This window comes from Miniopterus schreibersii (genome assembly GCF_964146895.1).
Source record: "Miniopterus schreibersii genome assembly, chromosome: 7".
Lineage (NCBI taxonomy): Eukaryota > Metazoa > Chordata > Mammalia > Chiroptera > Miniopteridae > Miniopterus > Miniopterus schreibersii.
The window spans coordinates 48,889,517-48,904,437 of NC_138108.1; the positions used below are offsets into that span (position 1 = coordinate 48,889,517).

General features: G+C 35.7%; 1 protein-coding gene across 1 annotated transcript in view; it reads left to right on the plus strand.

Moving 5' to 3' along the window:
- Window positions 1–6,073, plus strand: part of KCNH7 (potassium voltage-gated channel subfamily H member 7) — a 391,026-nt gene extending 384,953 nt beyond the window's left edge. Inside the window, exons 14-15 of the mRNA XM_081143216.1 lie at window positions 2,604–2,796; window positions 4,486–6,073. Of these exons, the coding sequence (XP_080999342.1) occupies window positions 2,604–2,796; window positions 4,486–4,752 (460 nt within the window). The 3' untranslated portion in view covers window positions 4,753–6,073. The remainder of the gene's footprint in view (window positions 1–2,603; window positions 2,797–4,485) is intronic.
- Window positions 6,074–14,921: the final 8,848 nt, after the last annotated feature.

The window sequence follows — 14,921 nt, forward strand, 5'->3', positions numbered from 1 at the left end:
AAAAAATTAGATCAATCCTATGGGTAACAAGTAGATAAACTAGTTGGTGACTCAATTTTTCTTTTTTCAATGTGTGCTTTTGTCATTTACAAGTCAGAATCATGTATAATTTACAGCCATTGGTTTAGAAGACAATAGGTTCTATAAATTTATAGAACACCTATAAGAATAATATTTCTCAGAAGGAAGATTTGTAGTATCAATTAATATTAAGAGTTAAAAAGAAAAAAAATGATATTTTCTCATGTTTTTGAGGTTTATTCTGTTCTCTTTCCAAAGGCTAAATTCCATAAATATAGCATGTATATAATTGAGCAAAATTAGGTTTATGATTTTAACATTTTTGTTAAGATTTAGCTTTTCTTTGCATTTTTCACTCAGAGACAAAACAGAAGCACAAGTCAATAAAGAGTTAAAAGAAGAGTTGCCTAAAGAGGCATATGGTCCAAATTTTCTGTTCTTATGCCCACAAAATTCTCCTTTTTTAATGCCGTTAACACATGCAAAAGAGAAGAATCAGCCCTATTGTATTTTTCTATTTTCACTTGAATTTTAATTTAAAATGAGAATAAAATTAACAAGCCAGTTGGCTACTTGTGAGCTTTGAATAAAAAATGATCAGATTGGTATTTTGCAAGTCAGATAGATCATAGAAGCAAGTGAACTTTTACGTTGTTTTGTTTCTTAAATACCAAAGGCTCTGAACTGTGGATGGGAAAGGAATTTAACAGTACTTAACATTACAGAAAGACTGCAATAAATAATGTACAATTCTTGATGTGAATAGGAGATAGACAAAGTAAAATAAAGGTAATATAAATTTGAAACAAATAAGAAATTATCCAGTTGTAACCATGAAAGAGATATGCTAACCATGCCCTGGCTGGTGTGGCTCATTTGGTTGGGCATTGTCCTGTGTACCCAAAGATCACTGGCTTGATTCCAGGGCAGGGCACATGCCCAGGGTGCTGGCTCGATCCCTAGTAGGGGGGCATGCCAGAGGCAGCCGATCCATGTTCCACTGTCACATCGATGTTTCTCTCTCTCCTTCTCCCGTCCTCTCTCTCTTAAAAATGAATAAAAAATATTTTAAAAAATGAAATAAAGAAAGGAAATGTGCTAACCAAATCTCTTTTTTATAGAGTAAATAAATGTCCACAAGAAACTGGGCAAATCCTGATTAAAAAGAAAATACAACTATTGATTAAAAATAGATTCTCAGTGCATTTTACATTTTGAAACCAATAAAGCTTAATTGTAAAAATGTAATGCAAAGTACATTGTAAAAATACAGTCTGTTCCATTCAGCTGTTTTTCTGTTAAGATCTTATTAAATAAGCAGGAAAGCAACTGTCTTTCTCAGAACCATTAGTGAGACATAGAAAGTTAGCTTCAGCCAGGAGAGAATCTCCGTGCTCCCTCTCCTGTTCTTTTTGTTTAAAGCAGGGCCATAATTCTGTTTGTTTGTGGTTGTCTTGTTTGGGTGGCAAAATTATGCTCAGAAACTGATTTGTCTTTGCCAACAATTTGTTTAACAGAGGTTTGCTTTGGGAATGATAATTTCACAAGACAATAGCATACAGGATACTATCTCTTAATAAGCCAAATAAAGAAATAACATACTCCAAAGCAATGATAGATTAATTACACTATTGTTCCAGGTAAAGGGAGGAGGAATGAAAGGAATAAAGTCCAAATTTAGCTGAGGTACCTTTTATATGAGTAGGCACTTGGGAGAGGCACTTGGCCAACCAGGAGCTGACATCCCTTATTGCTAGAGCACACTGCTAGGGAACAGAGGCGCCAGCGCTGGTGGACATTCGGGGCTGCAAGAGTGATCACTGCAGGGCCGCTGCATGGCTCTGCGCCACGGCCCTCAGGGACGCCTCACTGAGGCAGGAACAGACGTTTCTGCTCTTCCTGGGCCTGCTGCACTCTTTTGCTCCTTGGTCACAGCAGGAGCAAGTGTCTCAAGATCTCCGAGGGCTATTTAGGTCAGCAAGGTGTCAACCTGCCCAGACCTAAGCTCTAGGATTGTCCTCACAAACTCTTAGTACAGCGGTCCCTCTGTTTCCGAATGTCACCCATTTGGGAGACCCTTCGAGCTCTGAAACATTCAAAAACCAAGGGATCCACAGCCCACAGCTGGACCTCAGGGTCTTGCCCTCAGCAGAAGCCACGTGGAGTGTTCGACTTCCGAGGCGTGTTCGAAAACCGAAGCATGTGCTCCAGGTTTACAGTGTTCGTAAACCGAAATGTTCCTCAATGGAGATGCTCGAAAACCGAGGTACCATTGTATTTGTAGTTTAAATGTCCCCTTGCCATCATTGCTTCTCCACATGTTCTTAATCGATCACAACAGAGGAGGGGATCACTTCTGACACAACATACTTCGTTCTCATAGCAAAACAACTTCAGTTCTACAACTTGTTTTTGTTTTCGTCATAAACAAGTGGATTAAAACAACTTCACTTAAGTCATTAGCAAGTGGATTTAAAATCATATTAAACCAATACACAATAGTGGTGTTGAAATTTTCTCAGATTCTTTAGAGTGATGAACCATTTCAGGACGGTCTTCCCCCATTTCTGTCTGTCCTGCAGACTTGAATCCCAAATGACTACTGACATCCAGACCATCTTACAGTTGCTGCAGAAGCAAACCACTGTGGTCCCCCCAGCCTACAGTATGGTGACTGCCGGAGCGGAGTATCACAGCCCCACCCTCCGCCTGATGAGGACCAGTTACCCGGGAGCGTCCATCAAGACGGACAGAAGTTTCAGTCCTTCCTCACAAGTGAGTGTAAATAGTGCACAACCAAGAGGGTCTCTCAAAGGGTGTTCTAGGGACCACCTGAATCAGGATCACGTGGGGTGCTATGGAAAAGGCACATTCTCATTCTACTTAATTAGAATTTCTCATTCTTATGCTCATTTAAAGTTTGAGAGCAAAGGGCCTAGATGAATGATCTTAAAACAATTTTTTTTTTTAAAGAAAAAACTTTCTTCAAGCATCAGTCTACTTCAGTTTGCATATGGCAGAGCTTTGAAAGCTAAGGAGAAGCCCTGGGTCCAAAAATCTCTTCAGAGACAAGACTGTACTTCGCTCTCTTGACCAGCTGCACCCTTGGGCAGGGTCTCAGGAAGGAAGCAGAGGAGAACCAGCTGGCCACAGAAGACCTGAGGTTCAAGGGCAGTCAGATTAGTAACCTTAAATACCGGTGCCCTACCTCTAAACTTTTTTTTTTTTTTTTAACCTGGAGGACTGTAAGAGGAGGAATTATAAAGTGTCCTTCATCTTGCCTCTGAAGCCCTCCAAATGAACCCTTTTGAATTACATTAATTTCAAAAATCTAATTCCCTCGGAGTTCTATTTTGGGAATCATTCTTAATTACCTAAACACTATGGCCAAATTGCACCTAAGAACCATGATTTAAATAAAGATTGACAGAACAGTCATGTAAAACTTTCTTTAAAGTTTGGGAATTTAGTGCAAAATATTGTGGGAAATGAAATTTCTATTAAGAAATGTCCGACCCTAAAGAGAATTTTTAGAAGAGTTTATTTGAGCCAAACTGATGACATTGCTGAAGAGCAAGATCTCAGATGCTCCAGAGAATAACAGTTTTGCAGCTTCATTTTTGCATTTACGTGAAAGTAGGAGAAAACAAGGAAAGCATTGGATTACAGGATAGTTAACAAGATTATGTGCTCTCTTGAGGGTAGGGTGGTCACGTTTTATTTCAAAGGTGTGCTAACCTAGATGCACAGAACAAATGAACAGGGCTTACTTAAAGCAAAGACAAACCTTTTACTAAAGAATTTATATGCTTGGGGCACAGCTTACCCACCATGACCTGTCCAGTTTATAGCAGGGTGAATTTATGACCAGATCACTCTGTGAGGTTACTTTCCACAGAACCATCCACCCCACTTTTTTCCAACAGAAACAACATTAATAACAGGTGAAAATGTGCAGAAGGAAAATAATGCAATCTTTCTAAAATATGGAAGTAGATATTTCTAGTTTTGAATCACTAGGAAACGTGCAAAACCATGTGCTTTGTTGTTTGTTTTCAGTGGATTTAGGTAATATTTTCTGAGTAGGGATGGGAGATTTTCCTTCCTTTCTATTTTCTCTCCTCACAAATGACCCACGTTTCCTATCCCAGTTTTATCTTAAACTTTGAGTTAAAACTCATCTAAAAAACTCAGTACAAAATAATGTAAAAAAAACAAAACAAAACAAACCCACAGACTTTGTTCTGACTTCAGAGTAAAACTAAAGTTCTTGGAGTCAGTGTTCAGGATTATCCAACAACCACCTGCAATGTCTTGACCCATCTTTGGGAGGGAAAGTTTGGTTAATACCACTAATCAAATATAGATTTATGGGGGAAGAAAACATATGTAGATTTCAGGAGTGTAATTTTAGAAATCTGCCCAAATAAATTGTAAAAGCATCTTTTCTTTTCTTCCTATCAGTGTCCTGAATTTCTAGACCTTGAAAAATCTAAACTTAAATCCAAAGAATCGCTCTCAAGCGGCGTGCATCTGAACACAGCTTCGGAAGACAACTTGACTTCACGTTTAAAACAAGACAGTGAGCTCTCTTTAGAGCTTCGCTCGCGGCAAAGAAAAACTTACCTTCCTCCAATTAGGCATCCTTCTTTGACAGATTCATCCCCAAGCACTGTAGGAATCTTGGGTCTTCATAGGCATGTTTCTGATCCTGGTCTTCCGGGGAAATAATCATTTTGTACTATTTATTCCACATACAATGTAAGTGCTTTTAATGGCTGTTTTCCTTTTTGTATTTAAATCCTCTCTACTTGACTCAGGGGCTCAAAGGTACCATTATATGCAAAAGTACTGTATATTTTCCTAAACTGAAGCTTGTAAGGTAAAACTGAGCAGTTAGGATGTAAATATACATATGAACTCTTTTGTTCCAAATGTTAAAACTGCCAGCATCTCAAGGCACCTTATTTTTTATTTTTATTTTTTAAATCATGTGCATGTTAGGAAACTCCAGTTTCTCTTGCATGGAGACTCCTATTTACTGCTTTCACTAAATCAGCACCTTGCTATGAAAATGCCTTCAATTAGAAACCAAGGGATAAAATTGTTCGTGGATGCAACTCAGATGATCTTCAACCCAAGGAGTGCAAGGAGGAAAAAGGGGACTTAGTCACTTTTGAGAACTGACACGCTGCTGTATCAGGATGTTCATAGTTAATTACGTTCATTCCACCACACTGGGGGAAAAATGCAGTTTTAGAGCTGTAAATCTCTGACAAGACACGTAGCCATCTCCAAATATACGAATATAGGCAAGCATTACTGAGGACAAAAAGGCCTGTCCATTTAAAATCCTGACACTAACTGCATTTACAAACTACCTAAAACGCTTCCCATGGGCACATTTCCTTGAATGATTAGAAACAAGTTTCTCTCATTTTTCTTTCTTTAGGGCATGGGGAGGGAGAACTGCTAAAGACTGACCCACAAAGACTGATATCCACAGCTTTCTTCTGATTTATATTCCAGGGCAATCTTGAATTTGATCTAAAGAGTGATCGCACATAGTTTTCTTTTAAAAAAATGTGCAACTTTAATGGACTTGCACGGCGAAACTAGCTTTCACTGAGTATCGGTTGTCCTGCGGCTTCCTAATCCCAGCTGCGGAGAAACCGTGTGCATTTACTTGCCTGTAAAGGAATGTACACGTCAACAGTAAAATTGTAGTTTTACTGGGCTGTTCACACACATTTGCTAATCAAAGATTAAATGAAAACCTGTTATCTTTGGATTGGGCTGAATATATATGGACGCTAGAAGATCAGAACACACAAAGGAATATATTTTAATATTTTCAACTGTTAGATTTTCTTTTGGGGAGGGAGGTCTAGACCACTTATAAAATCAAGGTACAGAAAAAAATTGTAAGTTAATGTAAGGTTCTGATTAGTCAAGTTCTGGTGAAGTTTTATTTTTCAATTCATTTGAGTACAATTTTAAACATATCATGGGCTGAAGCATTGTATTTGTTCCTTCTGAACAAAATTTTGAAATTCGTTGAAGTTTTCTTAGTCCGTTACTAATTCTTACACTCATATAGTTTTAAAGAAACATTATACCTCTGCACATTATTAACTATGGATTTACCTTTGCCAATTTATACTAATATATTACTGTCCAATACAAGCAACTTGTTTAAAGTAAAAACTATTGCGCAATTTAAAATATGATTAAAGTAACCTAAAATTGCTCCCTATATATTTTTAAATGGTCACATAAATTGATCATCTGTGTGGGAGGCAATCTGTAGGCATGAGCATTTAAGTCCCTGTTTAATTTTTGAAACACCAAAACGTGTAATCAAGTACAGATGGCAACGTGACCAGCCGATTCAATAGAAGTATAATTTCACCAGCTTCCCCAAACATTTGGTGTTTTGCAGATAGAAATGTGGGGACTAACTGATGCTTTTATTTCCTCATTCAACGAGCAATTGCGGGTGCCTAGCGGGGGAGAGAGAAAAGGCTAACCGATAGAGGATGATTTGGGTTTTTATTTCCATATTTAGGCACATTTTTGCAGCTGCAACAAATTTCATAAGGATTGCCAACGTAAAGCTCCAGGGAAATTCAGAATAAATTCTCCAGACACTGTTCATTTGTAGGGGGAGAGAATTTGGCAGGTGAGGAATTTCGATCGGATTGATTAGTGAATGCTGCAGCTGCAACATTTGGGATGACATGCATAAAACCCAGCCTGGCGCGCAAAGCTGCCGTGCTTCATAAAAACTGAGCGGGAAGGAACGGGGGCAGCGTGCAAGCATCCAGATTGTCTAAACTGTGGCATGACATCAACCTTTGTTTCTTAAATTCTTTATATAAAATAATTATTTGATATTAAAATCTAAATCAGAGAGGTTTAGGAAGATCCCTTCCTACTAAGTTTATTAGCTTAAAAAGAGCCTGAACAATATAAAGATGTCATTATTTAGACATAAGCATCAGAAGATTCAATGGTTAAAATGCCTTATATATGACCAAAGCAGTTATCTTAATTTACAAAATCCATCCCTTTGTCCCAGCCAAAGATCTAATACCTAAAATCATTGTCACTTGCCCCATGGGCTGTAGCAAAAACAGTCTGACCCCTCCACCTTGAAAGCAGGGTTTCGCTGCTGCAACCAATAGTAACTGTGGTTCAGCTACCACTCTCCCTTCAGGTAATTAGAAGCACTCACATAACACCTTTTGCTTTCCACCTAAAAATATTGTTACCTGGTCCCCAGACCTAAATAAAATGCCATCTAAAACCTAAAGTTTATTTGGATTAGATGTTTCCTACTGTTATGTATTGCTGAGCAGAGATTTAAAACTTAAGAATTATAATTTTACCCAGTAGGGGAGTCCCATTCTCTAATTAGTTAACGACAGAACCAAGAATGAAAAATGCTGAAGCAATGTTCTTGCTGGGTTTTAAAACTAATAATCACTCAGTCAAACAAGCATAGGAAGGCAGGGGCACATTTGGGACATAGTTTCTCAAGTCCATTATAATGGGTTGGTCATCACAGCCGACCTTTCCGATTCTCCAAGTCAGGAGATACAGAAGCCAAGTCAGAGCAGCGTGGCATGTGGTGTCCAGTTTAATATGCACATATAAAGGTTGCTTACAAGTCCTTTGGGAGTTTGATTTCTAGCAATGGTTCCAAAATGCCTGAAAGAACACTCTTTATCCAAATGTTATTTTAAAGCCCCATCTTATATTATCTAAGAATAAAATTTATCACATCATCAGGATATCTAAAATAATTATTGACAGTATCTTTCCCCTGAATGCTTTCCATGGTTAGAAAAAGGAATTCGATAGATCTAGTTGCTAAAAATGAATTGCAGCATTAACTAATTTATAATATAGTGTAGTCTTTAAATTGCTTATCCATGGTTCAAACCGAAACTAGATCAATATATTTAATCAGACTTATTACTGCAAATCAAAACTTTTATAAATTACTAAAAATTTCAAATGTTAGGTTTCTAATTATATTTTTGCAGTAAAACCAATGTGTCTATCAGGTGAGTTCAAAGAGTCACTGGGAAGAGATGTAAGTGCGGTTCTCCAATTAGCAGCCCTAGCACCAACAACCTGGGAACTTACAGAAATGCATATTCTTGGGCCCCACCCAGACCTACTAAATCAGAAACCCAATGGGTGGGACCCAGCAATCTCTTTTAAGAATCCCTCCCCCATAAGGTCCTGACACACGAAAAACTTTTAAGAATGAACAATGAGAGCATGGGTTCTGCAGTCGGACTAACTTGGGGATCAGCTTGAGTGCTTTCATTAGTAGCTCTGTGACTCTGAGCAAGTTCATTAAGGTTCCTGAGTCTTTTTCCTGAATCTGTGAAAATGAGATAATGGTACCTACCTTCAAGAAGCTTGAGGAGGAAAAGTGCCTGGCACACGGTAGGCGCTCAAAAATTGCTAGATTCTTCAGTTCTTATCCAGGAACATGACATTAAAGTCAGGAAAACAAATACTTTTCACAATTTAGCTTTTGCACAATGTGCTAAGTCTCCAACTGAACAGCTCTTACCAAGACTGAAGTTTTTGATTCAGAAAAACACAAACGTAGCTATTGTTTTCTCTCCCTTAATTGTATTTTGCACTATTAGGTTTATAGCTTTAAAGTAATACTGTTTAAAATAATACGGAGTATGAATCTTGTTACAAACACATCTAGTCTGAATCGATGTGAAAGGCCCAGTATGCAAAGGCGATCTGGCAAGTTCAGGGCAGCCAGAATGGATCCTGTAAAGGCTGCCTCCCTGGGGGAGCCCCTTTAGATTCATTGTGTAGTTCCCAAACGGATAGGGACATTTCCTCTGCTACAACATCCCAGTTTGTCAACTATTACCTTTGTCCAACATTCATAAAATTCTACATTCTTTGCCTTGCAGTTGTTTTCTAGGTTTGCAGTAGCTCCCTTCCTCACTTCTCCAGTGTTCTCAAAGCTCTTTTCTTGTGTTTCTACGTAAGTTATAATCCAGTGATGTTAACATTTTAAAAACTAAAAGATGGTGTTTTTAAATGCTTTATAAAGTATTAGGTATTGTGATTGATCAGTGCCCAAGCTTAGAATAATTACATTTTTATGGTACAAATACACTTTGTTTTAAGCATATGCAATCTAGAAGATTCATAGGAGGACAAATTATAAATGACAGTATGAAAAGAAATTATCACAAGGCTTATTTATATAAACCATTAAATGGAGGTTGAGGGATATTATTAACAAGAAGTTATTTAAAACTAACAAGTTAGCCTGGTCAGTGTGGCTCAGTCGGTTGGCGCGTCCATCGTCCCACGCACCAAAAGGCAATGGGCTTGCTCCTCGGTGAGGGCGCATATCCAGGTTGTGGGTTCAATCCCTGGTCAGGGCATGTGCCGCGGGCAACCCAGTCATATCTCTCTCACACTGATGTTTCTCTATCTCTACTGAAAAAAAATAAAACTAACAAGTTATTACTATGAATAGAAGAATAAAACATCTACAGAAATCAATGCTAAGAACACAGATGTTAAGAATACAATCAATTGACCAACTTCATTATTCTACCAATCATAATCCAACTTTTAAATGGGAATAGCAATAATTACAGAAATAGTCCCAATAAAATGTTAGTATATAAAGTGGCAATATTAACATGGTTATTCTTGAAAAGCTAATGTCAAGACTTAAATTCCTAAATTGTAGTCATGACATCTGTGACTTCCATTAATTTATATTTTGAGAGACATAAAATAATTTGGTACACTTCTGATTTTAAAGTGCTATATGTTTAACCTTAATTCTCTGTACTGTTTTATTGTTTTTAAATTGAAAATAATCACAACTATATTTTTTCATGCTGACATTACATTGTTTGACTGTACAAGAAAACTCCACACCATTCCATCATCATTATTTTATTTAGGAGTAAAATTCAAGGATCAGTAACCTTATAATTAACTCCTCCACAGTTTCATCAAAATGCACCTGTAATTACAGCAACTTTGAAATGACAAGACACCCTTTTTCCTAATATTAAATAAGATAAAAATATTGAGGAATCCCTAGTTTTTATCTCCTAGGCACCTACTGATTTTAATTAAAGGCACATTACCTCATTTTAGCTGAAATCTGCATTCTATAATTTAGATCGGAAAATGTATTTAACAGAATGTTTTGCCGATTAAAGACTAGATTTCAAAAAATAATGTATGATCACTTGAAAATATCAGTTTATATATTAACTGATATAAAGAAGCTCAGTTGCATTGGTTAAGTAGTATCTTGGAATGCTTTAAACATAATGAAACAATCTACCAAAACACACACTATTTCCGTCCTTATGCACATAATGTAGCATGAAATCATGATGCTTTTGAAATACTCTGTGCAGAAATATTTATTTTTTAGCAAATATTTTCTTCAAAGATTGGTATGTGGTATTGACAGTGTAATCTACTTGCACAACTAGTTTTGCAATAACCTCTACAAATAACTGTAAATACAAAAACTGTAAATGTCATGTAAAAATGATTGCAAATTTTTGGTAGCTAAAAGTGTACAAGTTGTATTGAAAATATAGCATATATACATAATTTAAGAATGAAGCATATAATTTCTCATCTATTTATACATGAAAACTGAAGAATTTGTAAAAGAAATTATTTTGGGGAAAAAGAAAGTAAATCTCAATAGCTAGTTAGGATACTTTTATTAGCAAAGTCAACTATTTCCAACATTTTACTAGGCACAGTACGATACAGGCATGGTGGTGCTGATGTATTTCACGAAATCACGTAATTGTAACAGTGCATCTACAGTTTTACCTACGTTCCACTAGGACACTGGTCACCTGGACTGAGTGGGAAAAGCATTAAATGAAAATTAAACAAAAACATTTTTATTTTATTGCTTCCTATCAAGAATACAATAGTTATTTACTAAAACATTTGATCACTTAAAATTTCTGATGCTGAAGAAGTTTTAACTTACTTGTAAAATAAAATTGTTATAATGTATGCTTGATTCATTTGTTATCTGGATCAAATATCCAGATTAACATTATTTTCATTTGTGTAAGTTTCATACATTCTAGAATCATTAATCTATTATTTAAGAAAAAAAGTCAAACTGTCTTCAAAGAAAACTTTTAAATAAAATTTGTTGGTCACGGTGGAAATTTGCTAAGCTAAGGACTGTTTAATCTGTTTAGAAGATTTAGATCTAGTGGTTTAGAATTCCCACCATTCATTTTTAAGGTTTAAAAGTCCAAGAGAACATTTCTCTATTTGATAAATGAAAAACTAAACCAAATACAGATTAGCAGAAATCACTGTATTGATATCTACAAGTGAGGCTGATTATAAAACAAGAATCAAAGTATGAAAAAGCTTAATATTTAAAAACATCTCTTGTAAGAAAAATTGGGGGGTACTGAATTTAGATTGCTTTGGGAATTGAAACATGCACCCAAAAGTTTAGTTAATTCTAAAATCATTTTTAAATGGCCTATAATTTTCAAAAGAATATGGCTCTTTAGTTTGTATGTTTCTAGAACAATCATACTAGCACTGCTCAGGTTGTCCTTTGAAATTTCAGTAATTGTAGCAAGGTAAAATGTGATTAAATCCAGTTAACTAAAATGCAAATGACAGTATGCATGTATCTGTAAAGTACATATTTATATTTTTATGCTTAAGAGAAAAGGTTGGACAGCCCCCCACCCCACATACACACAAGCAATGTTACCAGAAGGTACTAATTCCTGGCATAGCTAGTAAATGATGAGCTCGCTCAATTCTTCTCATTCCCTGTAAACTTTCCAAATTGCCACTATCTCTGATGTTGCAGAAGAGGTACACCTTAAAACAGTAAGTAGCACATAGGCAAGGGCCCTCCTCATTCTCTAACTCTATGCACATCATAGTTATGTAGAAGTGCTGCCAATGTCGACTTACTATCTATTCAGATATATAGAAGCACACCTGAGTTTTGAATGCTCGCAAATACACAAAGCTGCATATTACCAAGCTACCTGGGCAAAAGGAATGTTAAGTAACATAAGACTCTTCTTTTATATGCCAGTAAAATACATTTTTAAAAACAAGTAGAAAAAGACATGGCAAGAATTAAAAGCACAAGGTTTCTCAGAATTCAAATGAGCTGATAGACAAATTTTTTGTAAGTTTTCCAGTGTTTTGCAGGACATTTTGTGCTCAATACTCTAAATGACAGAACAATTTTAATATATGTATATATGTGATGTCATGGCCTTATTCTAGACCACAAATATATGAACAGTATTCATTTAAAATCCTTTCTGCATTCATCACTGTAACAGTTCAAAATACTTTTTGCATCACCTAATATTGTTATGAAGTCTAGACATACTCTTGGATACCTTAGCATTGTACATTTCTTTCAAAGCCCTTTACTATGGTACATGACTGAATTGAGACCAAAAAATATTGTGATCTTTTAATACAAGTTTAAGGTAATAAAACACCCATGGTTGCATTATAAAGTTTAAGAGAAAAGAAAAATATGCTAAACTGAAAGAAGTGTTGGAATTTACTTCCTAGATTTACCAGATTTTTCACAAATTTATTCCTATTAGTCTCTCAGAAAACTGCTACAAATAGGAGAAAACATATCATCTATGAAGTTGTCAAACAGAAAGACCAAGAAAAGCACAGTTCCGACAAACAGTATTTATTTTGTTTGTCCAGTTCAGTAATGCCATAAGGTTACAAGTGAACTTGACTTGTATTTTTACTTAATCACAAATCGATGTTTTTGTTACTTTTTAATTGCACACTTTAAGCTACATTAATAAATTCTACTTTCTTCCAGGGTTTTTTCTGGAAATAAACATATCACTTGATATTTTTATTATTTTTGTTTCTGAATGCATGCTTAAATAGAGCAAATGAGCACAGTCCTTAGGATTACACTTACAGTGGACCAAATTAACATTCTAATAGTATTGATTTCCCCTTGATGTAATTTAAAATGTGTAAACTAGCACTGGCAATAGAAGTGGAATACCTGACATTTATTTGGCAGTCTTTTTGGCATAGGTGAATTACTGCACTGCTATTTGAATGGAAGCCTCTCATAATATGTATGTAACAGATTTTGTATGATACTAAAATTTACAGCAAGCTATTTGAATGTTTATTAAAAAATTCTCAAAATGACATGGAAATGTGTACTGTATAAATAAAAGCACTTGGAGATTAAGAGTGTATATTATTCAATAACTTATACCATAAGAAAACCGGGCATGAATTAACCAGTACAAACTACCATATTGATACAACATATTAATTGTCCAGTCGTGTTCATCATAAAACCATTTATTACTTTAGTGATGGATGTTGGTTTACATCAGTTATCTTAAAACACTGAGTGAATTGCATTTCAGTATAAAAACCCCAGTAAAATATTTTACCTATTTTTTGTCAGGTCAGCAAAAAATGTATTTTTTGGTGTGCTGTAGAATTTTGGTAATTATGTCCCCCATGAGATGAAAAAGATTGAAAATCGCTACGTTAGAGAACTGTGTAAAGAGTTCTGACAAAGTATCATTTGGCAAAACTTATGGTCATTTTTAATGTTTAGTCTCAACTAGGAGCCTACAAACAAGGACAATTATAATTGACCTCAGAAGAGTACGGTAACTTGACCACCTGTAAGTTGGATGTTCAGATTCTAGGCTGCTGAGTCACATCATCTTATTCTATGGGAATGATATGTACAGTGTGTTTACATTAGCTTTTCCTGCAACACTTCTATTTAAAATTCTGTATTTTTTATGGTTCAGTTAATGCCTTCTCACATTATCAAATACATGTTCAAGAAAAACAATTAACAACTAGAGACAAAGTCACACAGGTTACTTATATGCATCCTTTTATAAAACTGACCAAATGAACTGAGCAGCTAATTAATTATATAAAAGTATCAGTATCAAAACAACTGTAAGTCCTTTCCAGGATATTTTTTTAAAGTGAAAGTTGACCTAAAATTTTCTAAGTTAATACATGCTTTTTTTTCAAGATAATACCATTCATCATCCATTTTTAAAGAAACATAGTTTTATAAAAACTATATATTAATTTGGTCACCAGGCATACTAAAATTATGTCAATTTGTACAGTACTGCCCCCGTATCCACAGTTTCAGTTTCTAAGATTAGCTGTGGTCTGAAAATTTAAAATGGAAAATTCCAGAAATCAACAATTCATAAGTTTGAAACTGCGTGCTGTTCTGAGTGTGAAGAAATCTCGAGTTGTTCCAGTCCATCCGTCCTGGTACATGAATCATGCCTTTGCCCAGCACAGCCATGCTGCATGTACAATACAGTAAGATACTTTAAGTTTCGGAGACCACATCCACATAACTTTTAGTATAGTACATTGTTATAATACTCTGTATTTACTGTTTTTAGTCTCTTGCTGTGTGCAATTTGTAAATTAAACTTTTATCATAGGTATGTGTATATAGGAAAGAACACAGTATTTATAGTTAGGTACTATCTGTGGTTTTGGGCATCCACCGAGGACCTTGGGATATATCCCTCTGGATCGGGGGGGACTACTGTATTTACTTTAAGCTGAGGAAGATATGCAGTTAAAGCATGTTTATTAAAAAGACTTAAGGTGTTGCCAAAAAAGTGGCTGGATTAGGTATAGCTTATACCAGGGATTTTAAATGCTAAAAACCTGGTGACCCAACTTTGCAATTTCCATTGTAATACCACTCAGAAATATTGGTGTGGTGTCTACCATGCTCGGTACTCCACATTACACAGATGCGCTCAAAAGACTGACTGACTGGTTTACCAATG